The sequence below is a fragment of the Notamacropus eugenii genome, chromosome 2 (assembly GCF_028372415.1).
Source record: "Notamacropus eugenii isolate mMacEug1 chromosome 2, mMacEug1.pri_v2, whole genome shotgun sequence".
Classification (NCBI taxonomy): domain Eukaryota; kingdom Metazoa; phylum Chordata; class Mammalia; order Diprotodontia; family Macropodidae; genus Notamacropus; species Notamacropus eugenii.
The window spans coordinates 106470959-106496051 of NC_092873.1; the positions used below are offsets into that span (position 1 = coordinate 106470959).

Here is a 25093-nt window from a genome sequence, read left to right on the forward strand (position 1 = left end):
GGCTTACCCCAATACAGCCAGCAATGAGGCGTTTGAAATGATCCTTTCTGCGCTTATCAGTAATTTTCTGCAATGTTGGGTTTAGGAGCTTGCAGTCAAACTGGTCCAGAGATTCCTTCTGTATTTCTGGGATCTGTTCCATCACAGCTCTCACCTCCAGGTATCTGGGGCGCTGAAAGAGGGTCAGATCTACTGAGGATAGGTTTGGGCACCCCTGGGCTTCAAGTAGCACAAGAGAATAACTTTGGCAACATGCTAAGAGTCTAAAGAGTGACAACTAAAAGGCACCAGGAACTAACTGGCTGATTCTAGTGTACCTACCAATGCCTCATATATCTGGAAGGCCAAATGGACAAGTGCAGCCATACAGCCATCATGCTGCCCATGCATCTGCAAACCTTTTAGCACACTGGTGAAAAACCATGTTACTGCATCAGAGAGGAGTGTTCCCGAGAGTACCTGAGGAAACAGATTGTGTCAGTACCAAATCTTTCCCCTCAAACTCCTCATGTATGTTAAGAAAATTGTTTAAAAGCAACCAATTTGTCCAATTTCCTCATCTGACAAGAAAATAGGCTCAGAAAGAGGGACTTCTTCAAACTGGTAGTAAATAGCTGTCAAATGACCTTGAACCTAGGACTCAACTGTAAACTTAGTCCTCTTTCCACTAAACTTTGCTAAATCCCCACTCTCCTTTTGACCAATAATCCTTTGGTGATTCTGCTCCTAAAGAATCCTCTCTTTAGAAGAACTGGGTGAGGAGAAGGGAACTCTACTTGTTTAAGCAGAGGCCAGCAGAGCTGGGTGGTGGTCCTCTGGCAAGACAAGGTGTCCTTCCAGGCTAGGGAAGTGAAGGCTGTGATGAGCAGTGCTGTACACACGTCCTAAAGAAAGGGAAGAAGAGCGAATAAGCATTACTGAAGATTCTGTTTCTTTTCCCATTCTATTAGGATTTAAAAGCTTTTGACAGGAGGGAGTGAATATGTGAGGCAATCTCATGAATTGATTTCATTGTGTAAAAAGAACAAGGAATGATGATGAGACAGAGCACACTACCATCACTTTTGCCATTCACTTACCTCATGCTTCATTAGACATTTGCCCAGATCTGTGAGTTCGGCCATGGCTGAGGGGGCCACCTCTGTGCAAACCATTTCTTCATCTAGGAGCAAAAGGCAAAGCAGTTGTTAGTTCCACTTTTCAGAAAAGCCCCTTCACATCTTGCTCTAGAGGAAACCAGTAGGTGAAAGCGTGTCTAGGCAGAGACACCAATCTAAAGTCTGCCTGGATCCTCCCCCGCTGATATGAGTCAGGTAAAATACCCCCTTTGCCTAGGAGACAAGCATGCTCCACTGCTGTGCTAGAAACATACTCTATTTGGAGTCAGAAGAGCGAGCTCGATGGAGGTTCCCTGGACAGATGTCAGTTTGTTCTACAGGGAAGAGAACTGTACTGAACAGTAAGCTTTGAATGTTGGGAAAGTTTTATGTGTGGCCAGATCTATGACATAAGAGCCTACCACCAAGCTGCTAGAAAGATATTACAAATCTAATAGGCACTGCTATGGCATAAAGGTCAAAGAGAAAGAAAGCTAAGTCAAATTCCTCACTCACCCTCTCCATCAGCTGGGGTGTTGGTATTGGTGGTACTGGTGGTGGTGGTGGGGGTGGTGGTGGTATTGTGTTCAGCACCTTTCTTTGAAACACAGCAAACAGCTGTAGAGAAAAGCTGGATGATTAGGAAAATGGGGCTGTACCATAAAAGCACAGCCCTCTGGGAGAAAAAAACCCCTGTTCTAATTCTGCTCTGGGCCTCTGGGATAGGGCAGAAGGGGCATATAACATATTGCCTAAACATAAAATAAATTTTGGTAGGTGTAACTGGTGAACAATTTTCTGGCCTGATAAATCTAAGGCTGTTTTATCTTCCCAAATTTAAAGCTTTAGAGGAAAACTCAGAATCTTGTGAAAGTGAATGACTTAGAGAGCTCATTGTTTTCCTTGCCTTTAAGGTAAGGAATTCACTCAATTCACAAAATTCACTCAAAAATTTTCCAGAGACAGTATACAGTTTTTCTTGCTCATGTCCCTGAGGTTTTCCTAAGCCTGACAAATCCCTTTCTATTGTCTAACACAAACTCTTCCAGCTCTAAATTCTTCTCTTATGCTGTCCTCAGTGTGATAAGAGTAGTTGATCATGTTACTGATCTGATGATCATTACCTCCCCCCCACCCCCAATCTTTTAATTTCAATATCAACCAGCAATTCCTGATTATGTGCTCAGTACTGACTTTACCTACTAGTACTGTCTGGGTCAAGAAGTCCTTACATAATGGGTGAAATATTTTACATCTGAAATAGTGGAAAAGTATTTAATGGAAAATCTATACTTTGAAATGCCTTAACCACAGGAATTAGGTCTTCCCTAAAATTTTCTTCTTACTTTGTTCTTTCACATGTCACTTACTGATCAGGTCCATAACTTCACGAGTAAGCAGCCTCACTAGTTGTTCTTCCAACATCTCTTGAGACTCTGGATTTTCATCTGCAGTCTCTTCTTCACCGCTGGAGAGAGCCAAAGGGTTAGATAACACTAGAGAAGTTGCTAGGGTAAAGGGAGAAAAGTTTGGGAATCCAGTGGAGAGCAGACCCTCCCACTGCAGACTGGTTACTCATTGCTTCATTCTATTATATTTATTATAGCAAAAGCTGGATAGGGCTCCAAATGATCTAGACACACTATTCTGAAAGTCAAAGTGGGTGGAATGATGTGTCTGAAAAGTCATCCAAGGCATCGAAATCCCATTCACTTATGAGGGTTTAATCAGAATGTGAGCCTACTGATCTTTCCCTTCCCACCTGGGACATCTGAGCAAGCACTGTATTATTCCCCAAGAATGGTTCCTATTCCAGTGTTAGCTGATGTACTGGCTATTCCAGCTAGGGCAACAGGGCTTCCTGCCCACTGAACTCTGGGCAGAAAGGTTTCTTACCACAGTAAACTCCTCTGGTTGATGACTTGCCATTTTTGGGAAAGCCTCTGGAAAACAGTGCGGGGATAAAAAGAAACAGTTGAAAATAATCTTCCACTTACATAAGGGTTAGATGAGGTAGATAGACTAGATAGAGCACTATCATTCTATGGGTGGGATAGTATAGAAAAGTCATTTAAGCTCCCTTTTAGAAAGACAGTAGTTTGAAATAATCCCCTTTCTCAAGCTGTTGACCAGGAAAAACCAAAAACAAAACTATTTGCAACAAACGAATGATAAGGGCCTGATATCTGAGATAGAAAGAGAACAAATGCAAATATGTAAGACCAACTGCCATTCTCCCAAGGATAAATTTGGTCAAATAATATGAATAAACAGTACTTAAAAGAATGGCAAATTACTAACCATCATGTGAACTTTTGCTCCAAATTACTAATATGAGAAATGCAAATCAAAACCAATTCTAAGGTTGTTTGTTTCAGAAAATTGGCAAAAGTGACAAGAGATGAGAACTGTCAATGCTGGAAGGGCTGTGAAAAGGACAGGAACAGTAATAAGTTACAAGAAGGAACTGTGAATTGTTCATTCTGGGAAGTAATTTAGAATTATATAAAAAAGTGAGTAAAGTATCCACAACCCTTTGGCTCTGAGACCCCACTGCTAAGCTTATACCCCAAGAAGATAAAATGCTTCCAAGTATTTATAGCAGCACTTTTTTTGTGGAAGCAGAAAACAACAACAAACTAGAAACAAACTAGATAGCTATCAACTGGGAAATGACTAAACAAATTGTGAAAAATGAATGTAGTATTGTTGTTATCATAAAAAACCATAAATACGAAGACTACAGAGAAGCATGGGAAGATGTATATGATGTATATATTACAAGTGAAGTAAGTAGAACTAGAAAAATAAAACACAATTGCAAATGGAAAGAAAAGTAAAATAAAGTAAATGAAAAGAAAGTGAATTGTTTTCCTGCTTTAAAAAATTCCTTGTACAAGGGATGGCTCTCTCTACAAGACAGGGGCCTATCTGGAAATGATCATGTAAAAACAGAAGATTTAAAAAAGAAGATATTCCCACATTTCTCCTATTTCCATCAACCCTGATAGCCAGACGAGGCTTCTAAAAAACAACAGCAATGACCAGATACAGCTTGGAAAACCACTGCTCAATAATCAGTAGTTCATAGGATCACTTTAATTGGAAGAGAACTTTATTTCTGCATCCTTTAAACAACCAAGTACATTATTATTATTATACTCTCTACCAAGAGCCGTGAGAAGGACCACTGGACTTAGGATTTTGCAAACAAAGTTTAGCACAGCATATCCTTTTAGGGTTCCTGGACTCTCCCTTGTAGCATCCCATCAGCCCAATTATCAGGAGAACCCTAACATACAGGAAAAGGTAGCTAGCTGCACAGTGGTATCGTGAACTAGACTTTTATTACAGGGCTACCGTTTAATCTAGTGAAAAGGCAGTGTGAGAAACCAGAGAAACTTTGGTACAAATTCAGGGTCGAGAAGAACTTGAGCCTTAAGGAATTCTTAACCTGAACTCCTTAGCTGGATAGTTTAGAGCAGGGATTTTCAATTTCCTTTTGATAGTGCTCTCTTACCATATGCAGATAGGTGAAGAGGGGTCCAAGAATGGGAGATACAAGGGCTTCATAGTGCTCTGGAGGGCAGAACAGCACCAGAGGTTTCACAAAAACCCGTTAAGAAGGTAGTTAAGGAGACTATAATATTCAAGGCACAGGTACACCCCTTATTCCACATGCATACCTTTCCTGAGACAGCCAGAAAGCAGATCATAAAGATGTTCAGAAAGTCTGCCAATGGCTTTAAAGATGCCAATGCCACTGTCTGGTGTTAGGTAAAACCTGTGGACTTGTCTCTTTCCCTAGCATGCTAAGCTGTACAGCTGTCTAATCCCATTACACTTCCAAATTGTATTATCTTTCCAGTCAAGTTTTGCTTCCTATCTCCATTGGTTCATAGTTCTGGGGCAAAGAAAAGATGCTAGTATTAAAATAGGATGAGAAAGTAACTGGATTGCAGGACGATTTAGAGATAGAAAGGATCCTGGAAGCCATTTAAGCCAACCTCTCCTTTTATAGATGAGGAAACAGGCCCATGCATGTCAAGTAGCTTGCTCAAGGACAGTTATCAACAGAGAGGAGACTTGTAACCCTGGTCTTAATTCCCAAATCCAGAGCTCTTCCCACCGTATCATTATGCCTCTCAGTGAAGAGTAATAACTATGCCAACATGAAGGTGCTTTTCCACAGAAGCAGCATACAGGCAACCACAGAACAGTCAATCTAAGTCTGAGTCAAACCAATAAATTTGAGGGAAAACAACTGATCCTAAAAGCCTGAACAAGATCTTTTAAGACTTCTTATGTCCCTTTTGTGATTTTCTTCTGCTGCTTTTAGGTTTCAATTCATTGTTCTTTTAGTGAAATTTTCATGAACTCAGATAATAACATCCCTCAGTCTATGGAGATTATTTCTTATTTTCCAAAAGGATATGAAGCATGGGTCGGAGTCGGTAGTCAGGAATGCTGTTCAAGTTGACAAAGGCTGAGTTAAGAAGCTGGGTGGCAAGGTCTTCAACAGTGTAGAAGTCTTGCTGCATAGAAGAGCCTGCTTTCCCCAGGATATGGAAACTACAAAAGAAAATCATCAGCAGATTCAGTACCCACCAATGCCAGTTCTCAATGCCCAAGAAACTAAAAAAATGTTATTTACTTCTACTTGTTTGATCAATAACCATTTTAATAAATTTCTGAGTCAAGGGTTAACTGCCTTCCAATTCCTCATTAATTAAGATGCAATGACATTACAATGACTGGACAGCTGTCAGTTGGCCAAATCATGTTGCTATTCAGGCTAAGATGGCAGGGTAAAAAGTTCCATAGCTAGAGAACCTTTGAACTCTAGCCAGCTTGTATCCAGGTATGTCACCTGTCCTAAGAACAAATACAGGAGAATGTGGATGATTGAGAGCAAATATGCCCCCAATACTGGAAAAGGAATAAGCATGAGATTCATAAAGAAGTCATAAAACCAGAACCAGAAGTTCATAATGCTACTGGTCCTTAATAAGAGACTATTTGGGTTTGTACTGCCTTATCCCCCTGGTACCCAAAGGAACACTAAATACGAGGTATTTTAACACTAATGTGCCTGTGAAAGGGAACAGTAAGGAAACAGAATATAGAAAGGTTAATATCAATCTCTCACCAGTTCTCATAAAGAGTACAAAAGAAACCCTGCATTCGTTCTAAGACTGTTTTGTAGACAGGAGAGTCATAGAGTTCTAGGAGAGGCTGAGGAAGTCCTGGAGGAGGAAGAAGATTTTGTTTTAGTTTAGTTTATTTTTAATCAGGCAAGATGCACTTTCTCACTCTTCCACCCCCAACTGAGAACATGGAAAACAAAAGAAAACAAAAATTACCATCATGTAGTCAATTAAAACAAATTTCCACATTGGCCCTGTCCTAAAAAACACTTGTCTCATCCTGTTTTCTGAGTCCTTCAACCTCTCTATTAGACGGTGGATGGCATGTTTCCTCAACAGTTCTCTGGAATCATGGTTGGTCTTGTCACACTGAAAATAGTTTGGCCCAATAGCATTCCATTCTATTTATATAACATAACTTGTTCATCTACCCCACAATTTATGGTTACTTCTTCGTAATCTCATTCCTTGCCACCTCAAAAAGCTGTATTTTCCTTAGAGTTTGCTTTGCTAATCCTCCTATAATCTACCCTCCCTCTAATTCCTCTTTCTCTCCTTTCCTTCTGACCAGTTAAGATGAGGGTGAGGTTCAAATATCACTCACTGCTCCCTCCTTGCACCTTCCTTCTTGTTTCATAAATGTCTACTTGTACATTTTGATTAAATAAGTTAATTTTCCTAATTGTCCTTTTCTTTCCCTCTACCTCAGTATATTCCTTGTCCTCTCTTCTTGTTCTTATGATCACCGAGACATAACAGAACCATTTCCAGGCCTTGTCTAACTAGACTCCCTCTATGAATCCTGATGATGATAGGGTTCAGACACATGTATTATCCTCCCTTATTTGAATGAAAGCAGTTTATTCTTGCTTAATCCCTTATCATTAATTATTCATGATTACTTTTTAAGGTTTCTCAGCACTCCTGTGCTTGGACTGAAAAGTTTCTATGAAGCATCATTTTTTCCATCAGAAATATTTGAAAGTCTTCTATTTCATTAAAGATCTATTTCCCCTCTGAAGCATTATACTCAGTTTTGGGTTAAGTTATTCTTGGCTATGAGCCCACTTATCTTTCCCCTGGAACATTATATTCCAAGTTCTCCACTGCTTTATAGCTATGGCTGCTCCTGACTGTGGCTTCTTAGTACCTGAATTCTACCTTTCTGGCTGCTTGTGATATGTTTTCTTTGTCCTGGAAATTCTGGATTTTGGCTAAAATGTTCCTAGGAATTTTCATTTTGGGTTTTCTTTTAGGAGGTGGCTGGTAAATTCTAGTTCTACTTTACCTTCTGATTCAAGAGATCTGAGCAGTTTTTAAAAAAATATTTATTGGAATAGGATGTCTAGATTCTTTTGTTTAGTCATGGTGTTCAACTATTCCAATGATTTTTAATTTTTCTCTCCTTGATCTGTTTTCCAGGTCAATTATTTCTCCTATGAGATACTTACATTTTCTTTCCCTTTTTTTCCCAGTCTTTTGACTTTGTTTTAATATTTCTCCTTGCCACATGCCATCACTGGTTTCTACTTGGTTTTTTCAAATTTTCAAGGAGTTTGTTGCTTGGGCAAGGTTTATGTAGCTTTTGGGCCAAGCTGTTCATAGTTTTTCCAATTATTTCTTCCATAGCCCTCATTTCTTTTCCAAAATTTTCCTCAAAGATTCACATTCCATTTATAAAAAATATTTTTAACTTATTTTTTAAACTCTAGCTTCATCTCTTTCAGAAATTTGCTTAGTTTACACCCAAACTGTTTTTCTTTAAGGCATTACTTGCAGATGTTTTAGAGTCATTCTCTTCTGTGCATCCTTGCCACCATAATAGCTCCTCATGTGGTTTTTCTTTTTTGTTGTTGTTTGTTTACCCATTAGTCTAGATTACTTCCTGACTTTGGACTTGATATCAAGGTTGGGTTCTGCAGAACTTCAAGAAGGTCTGGGCTGACCCTGCTACTACTTTCTCGGGATACTGAATATTGTGTTATTCTAGGATCTCAGGGCCAGGTTGGAGACCTCGAAGCTTTCAGTGATCTAATGTAGGGCAACGTCTGATTTGCTGCCTTCCTGATCTGAAAATGCAATTTCTTGACCATAGGTCTGAACAAAAGCAAGCTGCTGGACTCCACCCATCAGCTGGTTGGAAAGTCCTGCTGTCTCAGTCACAGAATCATAGAATCTTTGGTTTGAGATTCCTGGCTTTGATTATTCCTTTGCACGCTGAGCTAGATGCTGGAAATTATACCCTGCTCTGCCCCTGGGCTTTAAGTCACACAGTTGCTTCTGAAGTTTCTCCTTTCTTTGTATAACAACCAGGGCCTCCTCTAATGTTCTTTGTAGGTCCACTTCCCACTCCACCCTGGATCTGTGACCCAGAACTGTTTAATAAGTGACAAAGCTTCAAGTTAACACTTGTTCCTCTTGTAGTGCCCTGGTGTGTATCTGGAGGTTCCCACATATGCATCTGAGACCTCTTTTTAGGCTGGCATGGAACTTTTTCCTGGGTCCTGGGGTGCTCTTCTGTTGGGGCTCCTACCCCAAGCCTGTTCCCAGTGTCTGTAGACCTCTGTTTCCCTGTGTTGACTTGGGTCAGAAAAAGGACTCATTCACTGTGACTTTTTCTGTATTTCTCCATCAGGATTAGGTGTGGTACATTTATAAATCTGTTTGGAGTTGGTGATGGGAGCTTAGCTATATTGCTTCCTTCTACTCTGCCATTTTGGCTTGCCCCAGGAAGAAGACTGTTGAGGTACATATTGTTTTACCACTAACTACCTGAAATTGACAGTGCACAATATGGGAATTAAGTGGTCTGGGCTGAGGGTTTAGATTTTCATGGAGCTGGCTTCAAAATGCTTTGAAACTTCAGTAGTTTCTTTGAAGACTTGAGAGAGATGTGAAGAAATGTACCAGTCACTTACACTGGTTAGTAATATACCTCTCCTATAGCATTTGGGACCACTAAAACCATGGTTGTCTGGTGCTCTATTTTACTTGGAATAAAATGTCCCAAAGTTCACATTTTATTTCTGCCCTAATGGAGGTCTTCCTGAAATGGATAATGGCAAATTTCTCTTCATGTAAGGATATTTAAATTTATTAAAATCTTCTAAATGTACATTTGTACTTAATGATAAAGTGCATGGTTCTTCGAACAATGTCAGTTTGCATTAGAAGGCTGGCTAGTAGAAAGAAGTAACTGTATGCATATTATCAATAATTCCTGTAAAAAGATCAAGCAAAATGGAAACATACTTCCATTTCAGTGGATAAAGAAAAGGTCTTTACTGATGTATTCTGATGTATAGCTTTCTCTTCAGGATTCTTCATGATGGGGAAGATTCTAGGATAAGAGTATTGAAAAGGCAATTCTGGCTAATGGACAACACTGGACAGGCAAAACTAATACTTTTCCTCTTGAACTGCTTGACTAGTTTAGCTTTACCACTGTTTATTCCAACATATCTTATGTTGCCTGGTAGAGCTGAACATGCTTTGTAATCAAACCTGGAAAAGGTTTTGGGTATACTACGATTCTGTATTATTAAAAAAAAAAATTCAAATCAAATCCAGGATTAGTGAGAAAGGTACATCTGAATTTCTTTAAATTAAAAAAAATTATCTAAATGCCTGTATTTCAATCCACCTGAGGACCAAACAATAAAGACAGATAAGTTTTTGCCCTGAAGAGCATATAGCAATTACGAGAAAGGGAATGATATTCAGTTTTGCTACTCACCATCTCAAGGTTGAGACCAACATGCTATTTTCACTTATCTTTGAGTAATTAATTTTCAACTAGATTAACTCATAAACTGAAAGGCTATTGTAGGACCTTGGTCTGAAAAATTAATACAACTTGTAACTCAATTAATCACATGCTACTCAGCTTGGGTAGTTCACTTGGTCTGAGTGACTGCTTAAGATTTTGTATACCTTGGATTTCCTAGTGTCCTTGAATGTCCAAGTTTCTACGGAAACTTATCTGTAGCCAGACACCAAAGTAAATACCTGTGGGTATTCTAAAGAAAAAGTTGCTATGAAGTATTAAGTGCACTATTGGTCAAAAAAGTTCAAATATTTAAAGAGATAGGAGAGATATTTTACATAAATACTTTATATGTTTATAAACTTATTAATAGATTATATCATGTATTTTAAAACAATTTTCTATTTATACAAAAGCAAACTAATTGTTTAGTCTAAACAGTTTAGAGATTAAACATCCTTGCTTATATGTTGCATACTCTTGTTACCTGGTGGTAGAATACCAAAATCACAGGAATAGCAAGGGGAAAAATGGATCTTCTTAAGGTTGAATTTGTAATACATAAGTGATGAAGTGATAGTATGTATCACCTGATCACTCCACTACCCAGATAGCCTATGCTAGATGTGGGATGAGCAGCTATACAATGCTCATTTTACAGATAAGAAAATTGACTCTTAGACAGGTTAAATAATAACAGTATCAGCAACAGATAATTACAGAGAACTTTTGAGTTTGCAATGCAAATGTTATCTTGTTATCTCACTTTACCCTCATAATAACCTTGCAAGCTACTAGCTACTATTAGCTCCATTTTAAAGATACAGAAAGTGAGGAACATTTTCTACCAGCTTCACTGCTTTTGGACTTCTCTGGACCTCTCCATCCTGCCTTCCATCCCCAGGAAACTCGTCAGTGGGAAATCTTAGGATGTTGCCAAATTCAATCTGTCTGGCACTCCCATCTCATCGTTAGGGACCTTCTGCCTCTGACTGGAAGACAGGGCCATGGTTCCAAAGCCTTTATTTAAGGAGAGGGTTCAGAACAGTCTTCTCCTCATTTCCCACCAGCTATTCAGCTTCTGGACTTAGCCAGAACTCTCCATCAAGTCCCTGTACAGGTACTTTAACCTCCCTCTCCCCCAACTTCTCACCTCCCTTTTGTGGATTGTCTTCCTTTATTAGACTGTGAGGGGAGAGACTATCTTTGTTTTTATTTGTATCTCTAGTGCGTAGCATACTGCTTGGCACAAAGGTACTTAATCAGTGTTTACTGACTACTGACCAGGAACAGAAACATTAAGTAACTTGTCAGGGTCACAGAACTAAAAAATCTCAGAGGCATGAGTTAAACCTAGGTCTTTGCGGCTCCAAGTCTAACACTCTTTTTACTATAATATACCATGTGGGTAAATCAAGAGCACAGTAGGATGCTGGTGCTGCAGAAACCAGACACATAGAGCTGTTCAAACAGCTTTAGATGCAAACTCCCAGAAATTCTTAGAGTAGGGAAAATTGAACTTAGAGGAAATGAAGTTTCTTACCCAAGATAGCATTCTTTTCTACTTCGAGCATATCCAAAGCCTTTGAGAAATTATCTCCCAGTTTAGCCAGTACCTCTGGTGTATACAAAGTATTGTGGGTTCTGAAAGAGAGAAGTAGCTTTATATACATATGTTTCCCCCAATATGACATGATGCTGTGCATCAGCCTCCTTTCTCCAAACTAGTGTACAGATGGAGATGTTCTTAAGACTTCTCCAAACAGGGAACAGGAAAGAGGTCACAAAGTAGCCTGAGTACTCTTCAGGAAAAGGGTTCAGAATGGAAGCCTGGAACTCTACCACAGAGTATAAACATGAAATGTGGAACCAAGGAAAAGGAAGATATCTGTTAATCTAAAAACACACTCCAGCAGGACAACCTCAGCACCAGGGCTGGGAGATGATGTTTTCTTGAACCTAAAGCAGATACTTCAAGAGATCCAGGTAGGCTAATAAACATCCTAGAACGAGGAAGAAAGAAAGAGGAATTGTCCAACTTTTTTACATGTTACACCTTCACTCCAACAAGTGGAGATTGTCCTAACATCACCGGGGTCAAGCAGTCAGCATCCCTTCTTGCAATAATCAAACAATTCTGCTTTCTTTGTTATTAGAAACGTAAAGCTGTGTTAGTCTTTCCTTAGCCCAATGCAAGATATATTTTTCCATACTCTGAAACAAATTTCATTATTATCACATGGTTGTTTTGTTCCGCATCTGACATTATAGTCATACAATACTCTACAAAACCTTAATGTCAACCCAAATCAGAATTGAACACCAAATGGGTAGCACACACTACAAAACTACATTCTCATGCTGGTCTAACAAGACATTTCATTAGGTAAGTCATAAAAATCTTCAACAGTACCAGTCTTTATTGACGCAAATTCTCACTTACGTAGAGTTTGATCTTGGACAAGTGGAACCTTGGAACTGAGGAGAATCCACCTGTTTCAACAAGGAAAATTTTGTTGCTAATACCTACTTTAGGAGACTAGATATAAATATCATTCCCATCTGAAACCTTTTAGGTAGAAAGAATCTGGGAATAAAATTTTCAATGTCAAAAACCATCTGCCAGAGTCCTAAATAAACAGGGAAAGAAGCAAGCTGCTGCCAATTTTTGTCAAGACAAAAAAAATCAGTTGTCAGTAAACAATGTAAAAAGATCCCACACTACTGTCTCCAGTTCCAGACTTCTTTACAAAAATGTCATAGCCACTCTTTCTCCCTTTACTTGTCTTTTCCAAAAACAGTGCTGTGAAGTACAAAGAGGCAAGATCTATACAGACACACTTGAAAAGCTGTAATTCTTGTGAAATCTATAATTTTCCTTCCTTCACTAAATGATTTTCCACTGAAAAATATTCTTAGACTTTAAGGACTGAGAAAAAGGCCAGAGATGGATAGTCAAGACTGAAACAGTCTTCTTACAGTTTCATCAGGTGAACTACTACACATGGCCTTATACTAGTCTGGCAGGATAACTGATTTTTGAAATGGAAAGTCAAAAAGGCAGTTTTTGCTTGTAATCTAAGCAATGCTGGCCATAGGTATCTATCCTAGAATCACCTAACAGAAGCCCAGGGTAGGTTAGAAACTTCCAAATACCAAGACAACTCCACTGACAATAAGAGAAAGCCCATGTATAAAATAATTTAGCGGTTCTTCTCAAGGAAAGGCTTCTTTCTTAGTTTTAGCTAAATTCTGGCTCAATGGCCTATGATGAGTATAGAGTAGAGTTCGGATTCAAAGTGCAAGCAAAGTTCCCTGTAGAACAAAGGATAATTAGACCATGTTCCTGAAACTGAACTTGGTCCCTATCGTCCAAACAAATGCTGGTAGTTTCAGTGACACCATTCTGCTGTATCCATTCAATAGAGTTTTTAGGGTTTTTTTTTTTATTTTTCAATAAAGAGCCAAATCCTTGATGGTTCCCACTAGATTCAGCTCACGAGGAGGCAATCCCAATAGCCTAGAACAGTGAGCTAAACATTGAGGGGCAGTGGAGTGGAGAAACGGGAAAGGAAGACACAATGCTTCCCCTGGGATTGGGCCTGCACTAAGGTCCCCCAAAGGCCTTTTCCCCACACCAAAATGACTTACCTAAGCAGATACTGGCTTTTTTTATGACCAAGGAACAGTGACTAAGAAGCTGTTCTGACCTGCCTTTCATAGCCTCCCTTCCTGCCCATATCATATCAAAAGCATAACACATCAAATTATGGAGATGAGGGGAGCATAGGCATTTACTCTTGAAAAGTCAGTGCAATTTGTCATCTTTTTTTCTTTTCTTTTGGATTACTTAGTTTTATCTGCTTCCACCTACATGTGGCTACTTCAGGAAAATGTGCTGCTGTATGCTTTCTGGCAGTATCAGTTCTTGAAGTAAGACTCCAAGATGCTAGGGACAGAGGTCTTCGGTTCTTATCATCAAATTACATGTGATTAACATGCCCAGGTGGACTTCAGGAAGTGTAAAGATTACTGCACTAAAGAGGCAAATGTTCCTGAAGCTATGAGGACCCCTGCCCATCCAATAATCTTCATGCTAATGATGAGGACAATATCATTTCTACCTTTTTCACTCAAGTGCAATCACTCCAGGATTGTATCAGCACAATGCTCTAAGGTCTCATAAATGGACTTCTAGGATAGGGCAATGAGCATACTATCCACTTATGTGAATTCTGACTCCACCTTCTGCTGAATGCCTAGCACAGTGTCCCCAAAACAAGGAAGCACACGCAAGAATAGTATTGTGATAAAGTTTCTGGATCATTTACCACCATGGCACCAACACTATTGTTTTCAAATGCTCTTCTCATCAGTAATGTCATATCTAAACAAATAAAGCAGCTTCAAGCATAAATTTGAATTAAGTATAAAAGAATGTATTAGGATAAATGATAAAAGTATGACTAATGACATGAGCCTTTGGAGAACAAGAGAGTTCTCTGTGAAAAGTCAAGCGTCTCCCCAACTGTTACTATCTCTCACCAACTCACAAATCAATTAACAGGTTTGTTTCACCCTGGATTCCAAATAACCAATGTAATAATAAAACACATCTTCTTCTACAGTCTAATGCCAACCTTCACCATCTTCCCTGAACAGACAAACTTAGAAGCAGGAGATATTGTCAATATCTTGGCTATTTATCTTTATCAAAATCCAAACCTGGTCTGTTTTTTTAAAAAAAACTGTCATTCTTGGCCCCCCAGCACCAGCTGGACCCCCTGAGGAAGAGAAAATTGCTGAATCAACCTATACACCTATTATTTATGTTAGAACTTTGGAGTTGCTAATAACACAGGAATCTGAGAATATCAAAGTGATATCCTACATCAACCTTGTATGTTTCCTTATTTAAGTTATTTCAACATTCACAGTTTGGGTTCTACCCACTGAACAGCACTGCTTTTCCTGTCTGCTTGCTTACTCTTACCCAAATACTTGGGTTCTCTAGAAGTCTAGTAAGAGGAAGCCTGAAGAAGGGAATGATGGACTGCTCTATGTCCTTGTTGCTCTGTGAATTTATCACTATATCAAATGTCACCATGCCATGCCAAAAAATCTTTTATTCTCAAAAGAACACCAAAATGGCAATAATTTCTTGTCTACCTAAATTTGTAATACATCCTCTCCCACCTCAGTCCTGTGGCCCAATTTACATCCAATGTTTCTTGTAGAATAACGTCTCTGGAAATCAAGACATGTTAACAGACATCACGACAACAACTCCGTATCTCTAGAATCTCTTCTAGATAAGATGAATGTGGGACACCAGATGTACTACCTGGAGTACAAGCATTCTGGATTGCCTCACTATGTTCTGATGCACTGGTCAGCAAAGGAACAAGCAGAGTTGGTGCCTAGTCCCAAATTTTCAACATGGACAATACTTTTGGTAGAAATAAGTAGATGCTCAAATTCAACCTTAGACAAACAAGAACTGGATTCCACTTCTCCCTCTGAAAAACTTCATTGTGACAGTTGCCCCAAACGTAGGAATTACATGATATCTGCAGTTTCCAAGCATACTTATAAATTACATATCTCTTTTTCCTTGCTTCACAGATTAAATTATGGAGGGTAGTGTAAGCGGTAGTCACAAAGACCTTTGATGCTTGATGCTTATTGCCTATGTGACATGTCATTTAATCTTTCAGTGCCTCAGACAACTTTCTGATACTCATAAAGGGAGTTTTAACACTGGGAGTGTGATGATATCACAGGTTCAGCTCAGCCTCCTCCTCACTCCCACCCAGATCTCAGTAAATGAGATAGAAAATATAAACATCTTCATCAAGTGTCAACTTTCTTCTTTTCTGCTCAGCCAGCAGATAAATTTGGTACACTTGTAGTCATAGTAACTGTTACAGTCAATTCATATGAATTTCATTTACAGAACCACAATGACAAAGCACAGACTGTTCAGGTGAGCAGATACCTCAATGTGCGTCATTTACGTTTATGTTAAATGCAGCTCAAGGTGAAAGGGTTGGAATGAGGGTTGGGGAGGAGTGAAGACAATTTTAGAAGAAGAGGTATGGATTTCTTTCTTTCTACTCAACATCAAAACCAGGTCAAGTAAGAAATGAAGCAATTCTTTTCACCAGAGTTTCACAAGTTCTGGGGTTACTTTAGGAAAAAGAATATGTCAACAAAAAACCAGACTGGAACCAATCTCTGGGCCAGGACACAATCCCACTGATTCCAATGGAAGAACACATACTAAGGCCATGCAAACAAATAAGCTGTAAGTCAGAAAATGACCTATCAGCTTGACCCACCTTATAAGAGCGAGCAAATTGTCGAGAAGTTTCAGGACCTGCTCAGTGCAAGGATTACGAAAGATTGGATTGCCACTTGGAGTATAGCCAACCACAAATCCTCCAGCTTTAGCCTCTTCCAGGTCTGTGGGCCAGCGAGCTCGTTTTACGACGCCCAGAATGGTGTATACACAAAAGCTTATCTATAGCAAAAAGAAAACAGAGATAAATAGAAGGCGAAAAATGAACAGAAATAACTCTTCTTAGCAAAGGCTTATTTAGTGCTTTGGCAAAAGCAGTATGAGGCCAGCGAGAAGGTGAAGATGTCCCCTCCACTTGCTCACTGGACCTTGTTCTCTTTAAGCCAGCAAAGCCCAAGGGGAGTCCTCCAGCCGCCCCTCTCCGGGCCGGTGGTAGCCTCTGGAAACCTGTTTACAAGCTTCCCCACCATGAGGATACCTTCCAGGGTATGCAACGACCCTTCCACAGGAGCTTATGACTGGAAGATGTCTTGGTGCTAGTCGTGCTGAGTCGAGTGTCTGCAGGATATGCTCTAAAAGGAAGTGTTTGGGTCACCACTATCTTGTCTCCCTGCAGCACAATGCTCCGAGGACTGACCGCAAACCTTGCTCCTGTAACAGGTCTGAAAGTGGATTAACATCTCCAGGGCGACCATTGTCCTACAATGGTGCTCAGTGGTTTAGAGTTTGTTTGGCTGTCATATGGCCAAATTATCAATCTTATAAATGTCCAGTCCTTCGATTCTACTCCAAGAACAAGAGTCAGTAGCTCATGCAACATCAGGGGAGGGAAGAAAATTCCCATCACGGTACATTCTGCATATCCAACCCGCATAGACTCACTTGTAGTTCTTCTAAGTCTTTGATTCTGGTTTTCTAATTCCTTTCCTTATATTCTCCTAAACTATACCAATTCACCTTCCCCAGCAAACTATTATGATGACCTTTATATGGGGCTGAAACAATGGTGGCTTGGAGACCACTGATTTTCCGTGGCTCATTTTCCTCTGATTTATTTTCATGAAACTTTCTATTTCAAGTGTTATTTAGAATATTTTGAAGTTAAGTAATAATCAGCTATTCTACTGTGAACACAGCTAAAAAAAATCTCATTTAAAAAGAAAGAAGCAGCTTAGAGTAGCAATGACAATATTTCTAGGTCACTTCCCAGAATGTCAATGGGAAAGGCCCAGGACTAGCAGGATTATGAGACTGGAGAACACATCACACAGCTGCACACAATGATCAGCAGAGAACTTGCTTTCCCAGAAAAGGCTTTTTACTTACTCGTGAACGATTTAGACCGTTGGCATCTTCCAAGCCTGGCTCACAAATTTTGTTATCAGCACCCACATAGGCAATAAAAGCATCAGCATCTGATAGCACTCTGAGGTTTGGGCACAGAGGAGAAAGAATATTAGTATTTTCATAGCTTCAACCCAAGTGGATGTAAAAAAAACTCGATGCCAGCCTGTTCTTCACTCAATGTTGGGGTTATACAAATGTCAGCATTTTCTTCCACAAGAAAAGGCTATGATTATTTTGCACTAGTTGGTTTCAATGGAGAGGAGAACAAATAGTTTAAATCATTTTATTCTTATTTAATATGTACTCAGAAGGATCAAAGAAGGAGAACCTTCCCTTTAAGTGGGCACTTATGCCTGTCTGTGTAATTTCTACTTGTACTGACTCCTTCAGCTATTCACTCCACTCAGCTACACTGGAAAATAAAAACCCAAGACAAGTATCACAAAATTCGGCCTACCCTGTAGGCTAGTCCTAGATGGTAGCTATGCACCACCCTGGTACTAACCATTATACCCATGTGCATACATTATGCTGCCGGAAGAACAAACTCTCCCGACTATAAGTTATTTTATTAGTTAATTACTTTTAGAGAGTATGTTGAATGCTACCACCCCAACCTTACATTCTTATAAACTCCTTAAAATATGATTCCAAAGACAGCTGTTACCTACATAAGCCAAAAAGCTGCTTCCCTTCTTTTGTGGCCTTTAAAGTATTTCCTCCTTCACTTTCCCTAATATCCTTGTAAGCTTCCAGGAGGGTGTGAGATAGGATCAACTATACCTTTGCATCTCTTCAGAAAGCCAGAGGTTGGCAACTGGAGACATCAGCTCCTCCAGGAAAACTTTCTGCCGTTTGTAGTCCTTGAACTGATTGCTGATTAGGACCAGGGCTTCCATAAGGGCACACTTTTCCATTTGCGTCAGGAGCAGCTCATTGGAGAGCAGTTGCTTTACATGGTTATAAAGCATGTCAAAGTTGGGCTGTAGATTACAGAGAAAAGAACCCAGTGTGGTAGAGGGCTGTTTTTCTTTTTAACAGATTTTAATTCACACGCGTATACACATGCACGTGCATGTGCATGTATATGTATGTGTGTGTGTGTGTACGTATCCCCCTAGATTTCCCCTTATATTCTGTACACAAAAACAAGACTACCTGCCCTATCTGTTATAAGGGAAAAAATAGCAAAACTGATTAATACAACATAAAAATGTGACATTACATATATTCCATGCCCATGGCACCACTTCATTCTGACAAATGATAAACAAAGATGTCTGGTATAGAGACTGTGTTGACAACATATACAATATTTTCTCTTAGCATTACCCTCTTCCCTTGATAGTAAGGAGGCATGTCTCATTCATTCTCCGCTACAGAACCTTAGCTAATTTTTTTCTTGCATGGCTGAGATCTGTTTTTTATGAAGAAAGTTCCAGATATCCAAAGAAGGCTACAAATAGGGAGTTTAACCAGGCTCTTAACAACTGGGCTCAATGAACTGTTTAAACATCCTGAGTCTTTTAGGAAGACCAAATCTACAAGACAATCATCTCTGTAGCAGAATTTCTTACATTTTCTAGTTGAATCAACTGTTATCCAGGCAAAAAACTTATGCTAGTAACTGTGAAAACACAGGCAGTTGCCAATCCCAGCTGGGCTAATTTTTCTACACTAATCTTATTAAAAGACTTCATAGCTCATGCTGCTTGGTACACATTTCAGGAGGCAAACACATGTTGTACGTTCCTGGAAGACATTATAATCCTGACAGCAGATTGATTTCTTATTAAGAATCTTATTATTATTATTAAGAATCTTATTATTATCTTCTTACATTAAGAACTATTTGGGCCAGTAGTTCTCAAGCTTATTGGTTCTAGGATCTTTTTATACTCTTAAAAATACTGAGGATTTCCAAAAGAGCCTTTCTTTATATGGGTTATCAATCAATATTTACTATATTAGAAATGAAAATAACCTTAGCATTATTATGAGAACAGTTTTGACTTTGAGATCCCCTGAAAGAGTGTCAGGGTCCCTCAGACTACAGTTTGAGAACCACTGATTTATCCCATTAGGTTTTATTCTCAAGGTGAGACTGTTTCATACTTGGACACACTTGACAGAAATACCTGAAAGAGACTTAAATAGAAATGCAAAGAATGTGTGAATTTACACTGAGAACTAAAGATGATAATGAGAGAAGCTTTTCTATAAGAAGAAAAATATATTTATCTTTTTCACTACAGCAAGCAAAATTTTAGAATTTTTCTTTGAAGTAAGGTATATTTAAGGCCATAGGTAAACAATAATGAAATCAAGCAGATTAGAACAACTTCTTGACTTTGTTCCAAGTCTTACCAGGACAAGCTGAGGATAGTCACGACACATTTTGATGATAGAAGAACATGCATGTCTTCTCACGTTTCTCACAGCACGAGTCCTGGGAGCCTGAAAAGAAAAATTCAATAAATTCAGGGCCAAGTTTAACTGGATAACCCTTTAGTTACCTACTGTAATTATTTTAGGGGAAAAACTCACAAGCATTTTGTCTCAGCCAACAGTATAGTGGGACAAGGAGTGGAAAAAGTGCAGAATTTGGAATTATAGAATCTGGGTTTAAATCTAAGTCTTTTTACTTTCTACCTTGTATGACTCTAAGCAAATTACTCAATCTTCCTAAGCCTCAGTTGTCTAATTTATAAAATAAGGGGGTTGAACTATATAACCTCTAAGGTGTTTCTTATTTCTAAACCTATAGTTCTACTCATATTTGTGTGACTCTTAAGCTATATTTGCAATCAACAATAACCAAAAGAGACCCAAGACTACTGTGAATGATAAAATATTATAATAGAGAAACTTGGTATTAGAAGGCTCTAGATTACTGGTGAAAATGTTTCAAAAACACTTTCTGATCTGTGTATTCCTAACCTAGACAAGGTATAATTGGGCACACAGTTCTCCATCAAAAAAAGGAAATCAAAGAAGGTAGAAAATAACTGTCACTTGGACAGGCCCCCTGCGATGACTAGGAGATGAAAAAGATGACACATATATAACTGAGACAATTTTACAATTCATGTTTTTCTGTTATCTCTAAAAAAGACTTCTATAATCAGAGAGAAGGAAATTACAAATGTCAATATGAGATGGGCTAAATTAAATGCCAGGTTTCAATATTTGGAAAATGAATAAAATTAATGCTCTCTTACCTTACTTTCCTCGATGATTTCAAAAGTAACAGATGAAAATAGCTAAAGGGATGCAAGAAAAGGATCATTTCTCAGTATCAGAAATGTATCTCTGAACTAGAAGAGTCAATAGATTCCCAAACTGAATTCAGTATGTTCCTTCTGAAACTTGCTACACTTTGACATGGTACTATTATCTTTTTGGTCGGCTATCCTCACTCTTCCTTCTCTTTTTCTCCCCTTTTTAACACTATCACCAAGTCCTGGCAATACATCTTTTATATCTACACCTTCCTTATCATTCATAAGGTTACTACCTTCATTTAGGACTCCTTACAGTGCACAGGGACTATCAGATCATTTTCCCAAGTGGTCCCTGTTACACTGCACCTTCTAAACCAGAGGGGTCAAACTCAGGGCCAGCAAAACTCCATAGGCCTGAATCAGATTAAAATATAACCAGAAAATGTTTAACAAAATAAATAAAAATACAACGCAGAAAATGTTAATTCATGATTTTCTAAGTCAATATACAAGGATGCCTATTTAAATTTGATATCACTGCCCTAAACCATTGACAGTTTAATTTTCCTAAAGCACAACTCCGATTACATCACTTTTGCTCACAAATCCTCAATAGCTTCCCTTGCCTACCAACTAAAGTCCAAATTCTTTAGCCTGGCACTCACTGTCCATAATTTCTACACTAGCCAAAATGCTGTCTCCAAAGTCCTATGTGCCCTTGTTCATACTTCTCCTAGTGCCTACAATTATTTCCCCATCCAGCCACCTACCTCTACTTCAAGGATCAGTTCAAACTGAAGTCACCTCTTCCAATGAATTCTTATCTGATCTCCCTAGCCAGAAGTAATCTCTCCCTTCCCGTAAGCTTCCACTGCACCTTGTTTCTATCTTTTCTATGCACTTCTCTTTGGTAAGATTATTGGTGTACGTGTTTTCTTTCTGTATCTAAATCCTCGAGGATGGGATTGTTGTCTCTCTGCTAAGTACTTAATAAATGTTTGTTGCATAAAAATGACAACCATTACACGAGAGGAACAAAATCAATAACATTATGGTAAGCTTTATTCATAATGACTAATCATCAGACAGTCATCTTACAAAAAAAATTACAGAATAATTTTGGATTCACAAAGTACCACTGAGACAGTTTATATAACAGAAAAAAAGTTCATGTGATAACTCAAAAAACAAAGATTGAAATGGTTGCTTATTACATAATAACAGCATGACAAGCCTGCTCCCTCCCCCAAAACCATTTTCTTGTCATCTGTAATACTAGTTATATATTTTCTAAATGCTTATGACCATGCCTCAAAAGCAACAAAATCAGTGATTCATTTTGCAAGTAAAGCACAAAAAGCGAGGGAGTTCTTACCTTAGAAAGAACCTGGGGAAGGTATTCTGGTCTGTAACTGACAAATGGAAAAAGTGCTGAAACATTGGTGAGGACGCAGGACAAGATGAGGGGATCCTTGGTACTGAAATTCAGGACAATCTGCAACAGCTCTATGCCATCATTCACTGGAATTTCCTGCAACATTGAAATTTCTTTGAGCATGTGGCCATGTCTTCTTTTAAAGGAACTGTTGTATGGTGGGAATGTGACCTGGAGTCTCACAGAAAATGTAAACTACCTTAAGTAAATATAAACAGCAAAAGATGCTCCAACTAACCCTTGGGAAAACTTGTATGTGACCCTGGGTCACCCCAGCACTATGACTTCTTTGTTGTTCCTATACAATACCTGACTTGGCCTGGGGTTGGTGCAGAGATCAGTGATGTTACTTTGTTCTGCTACCACCCAGGACAACTGACCTCTTGTGAGTAAACTCTCTTAAGCAATCCAATTAATCTTAATAAAACCTGTTAGTAACCAAGCTGATATGAGCTCCTCTCTCTGGTATCTCAGTATTCTCTTGGAGGGTATGCCCCCTTACAATCTGCCTCCTTACAACTGCCTTAGTTTATTCATTCCAGCCATTATGTTAAGTTGCATCAAAAACTCCTTGACATAAGTTTCTGGATGCACAAACTTGAGATCTTTAATAAGCAATAAAATTATGTTAGTGAAGAATTGATGGCATAAACTAGACAATGGGAGTTCTGGGATGAAGAAGAAAAGGAGAAAAAATATTTGGTGATAGTTGTAGACTAGAATGCTACAGCAACACACCTATACTTCAGTCATTTGGGTTTACTCTGTGCTTACTTTTACTTGAATATATGTTAACACAACTTGATTCAAAGAGGGTTTTCAGGTTAAGTTTATTTGCCAAATGCTTAATTCTTTGGACTTCTATCTATAAAAAGCAGGATTCTACAATTCTAAATATGGTTTCTAGTAATAATAATTTACTATGAGTAACAAAAAATAAATGAAATTATGAAATTCAGGTGTCATGACATTTCTTTGCTTTTCCTTCAAAATTTCATATGATCATTTTCCCTTGTAAGGTATTCTCTTACGTGTACTCTGAATTTGTTTATTTTCTGATTAAAGTGATTATCAGAAGATTAAGTAAACTGATAAAATCAAGTTTCTGAAACAGCAGATAAGACTCTGAACCTAGAAGTTCTACAAAGATGCACTCTTTATAATATTTGGCCTCATGAAGTTAGTCAAGACACTCATTCTCTCATTACTACACACAACAATTATAACAATAATTATATGCAAGTGTAATATTCTGCAGTTTGTGTGCTTTAGAATTTCCTTTTCTCTCCACCTAAAGAAAAATTATTCAGAAGTCAAATATAACCTTTACTGTATAATATCCAATGTTAAAAAAAAATCTGTGATTATGTTAGCATTGGGTATTGCTTGCTTTGATGCAGTTCACAGTCCCTCTGTAACTGATTTGAGGGTCCTTTAAGAGATGTAAAGGGAGCTAATTATCCAGTAGGCAAACTGGCAATGAACCACTCTAGACTTAGCTAGACTAGCCTTCCAAAGAAAAGTAGTTCATCAATGGGCCTGTGCTGGAGGCTTTTCCAACTTGGTAGGACCTGCCAGAGCTTATGTTTTACTGGCAAGATCTTTGACAGGGCTGTCACTTCCCTTCCATAGAGTTTCAATCAGAAGTTTCAATCACTAAGCAGCTGGCAAAATGCAGATAATCTATGAGGCACTAAACAAAAACTCACTGATGAGGTTTATCTGGAAATGATTAATGATGGAATGTTAGAAAAATGAAGAAAATATTTAAACAAAATCAATGTAGCCAAGATGAGAAGGAAAGCAGAAAACTGGAAGAAAATTTTATGGCAAGTTTCTCTGATAAAGTCCTCATTTCTCAAATATGAGCTGAGTCAAATTATAAAAATATGACTAATTCCCCAATTGATAAATGGTCAACAGATATGAAGAGGCAGTTTTCAGACAAAAAAAATCAAAGCTATTTATAGTCACACAAAATAGTACTCTAAATCACTATGATTAGAGGAAATAAAAATTAAAACAACCCATATCAGATTGGCTAATACCAAAGAAAAGGAAAATGACAAATGTTGGAAGGAATATGGAAAAATTGGGACACTAACCCACTGTTGATGGAGTGGTGTTGATTGTCATTCTGAAGAACATTTGGAACTATGCCCAAAAGGCTGTAAAACTGATCTAGCAATACCACTATTAGGTCTGTATCCCAAAGAGATTAAAGGGGAAAGGGCCTATATGTACAAAAATATTTACAGCGGCTCTTTTTGTGGTGGTCTGAAAAACTGGAAATTGAGGGGATTCTCATCCATTGGGTAATGGCTGAATAAGCTATGGTATATAAGGGTAATCACTGTGCTATAAAAATGATGAGCAGGCCAATTTCAGAAAAACCTGGGGAGACTTAAATGAACTGATGCAAAGCAAAGTGAGCAGAATCAGAACACTGCACACAGAATCGGCAAAAGTGTGCAATGATCAGCTGTGAATGACTTAGATATTCTCAGCAAGATAATGCTCTAAGACAAGACTGAAGGACTTAGGATAAAAAAGGCTATCCACTTCCAGAGAAAGAACTCATGGAGTCTGAATGCAGATTGAAGCATACTATTTTTTGCTTTTTACTTTCCCTTTTCTTAAAATCTGTGTTTTCTTTTGCAACATGGCTAATATGGAAATGTTTTGCATGACTGCATGTGTATAATCTGTATAAAATTGTGTGCCTTCTCAAGGACTGGAAGGGAGAGAGAGAGAATGAGAGGTGAGAGAATCTGCA

At 38.5% G+C, this 25093-nt stretch overlaps 1 protein-coding gene across 1 annotated transcript in view; it reads right to left on the bottom strand.

Moving 5' to 3' along the window:
* XPO5 (exportin 5) overlaps positions 1 to 25093 on the bottom strand; it is a 59568-nt gene that overhangs the window by 1872 nt on the left and 32603 nt on the right. The window contains exons 15-31 of the mRNA XM_072642243.1: positions 22258 to 22413; positions 20880 to 20921; positions 20026 to 20115; positions 18442 to 18641; positions 17638 to 17737; positions 16352 to 16533; positions 11554 to 11654; positions 6247 to 6343; positions 5533 to 5669; positions 4618 to 4715; positions 2994 to 3040; positions 2468 to 2565; positions 1614 to 1715; positions 1080 to 1162; positions 777 to 884; positions 322 to 459; positions 8 to 172 (exon numbers count right to left, since the gene is read on the bottom strand). Coding sequence (XP_072498344.1) covers positions 8 to 172; positions 322 to 459; positions 777 to 884; positions 1080 to 1162; positions 1614 to 1715; positions 2468 to 2565; positions 2994 to 3040; positions 4618 to 4715; positions 5533 to 5669; positions 6247 to 6343; positions 11554 to 11654; positions 16352 to 16533; positions 17638 to 17737; positions 18442 to 18641; positions 20026 to 20115; positions 20880 to 20921; positions 22258 to 22413 — 1944 coding nt within the window. The remainder of the gene's footprint in view (positions 1 to 7; positions 173 to 321; positions 460 to 776; positions 885 to 1079; positions 1163 to 1613; positions 1716 to 2467; positions 2566 to 2993; positions 3041 to 4617; positions 4716 to 5532; positions 5670 to 6246; positions 6344 to 11553; positions 11655 to 16351; positions 16534 to 17637; positions 17738 to 18441; positions 18642 to 20025; positions 20116 to 20879; positions 20922 to 22257; positions 22414 to 25093) is intronic.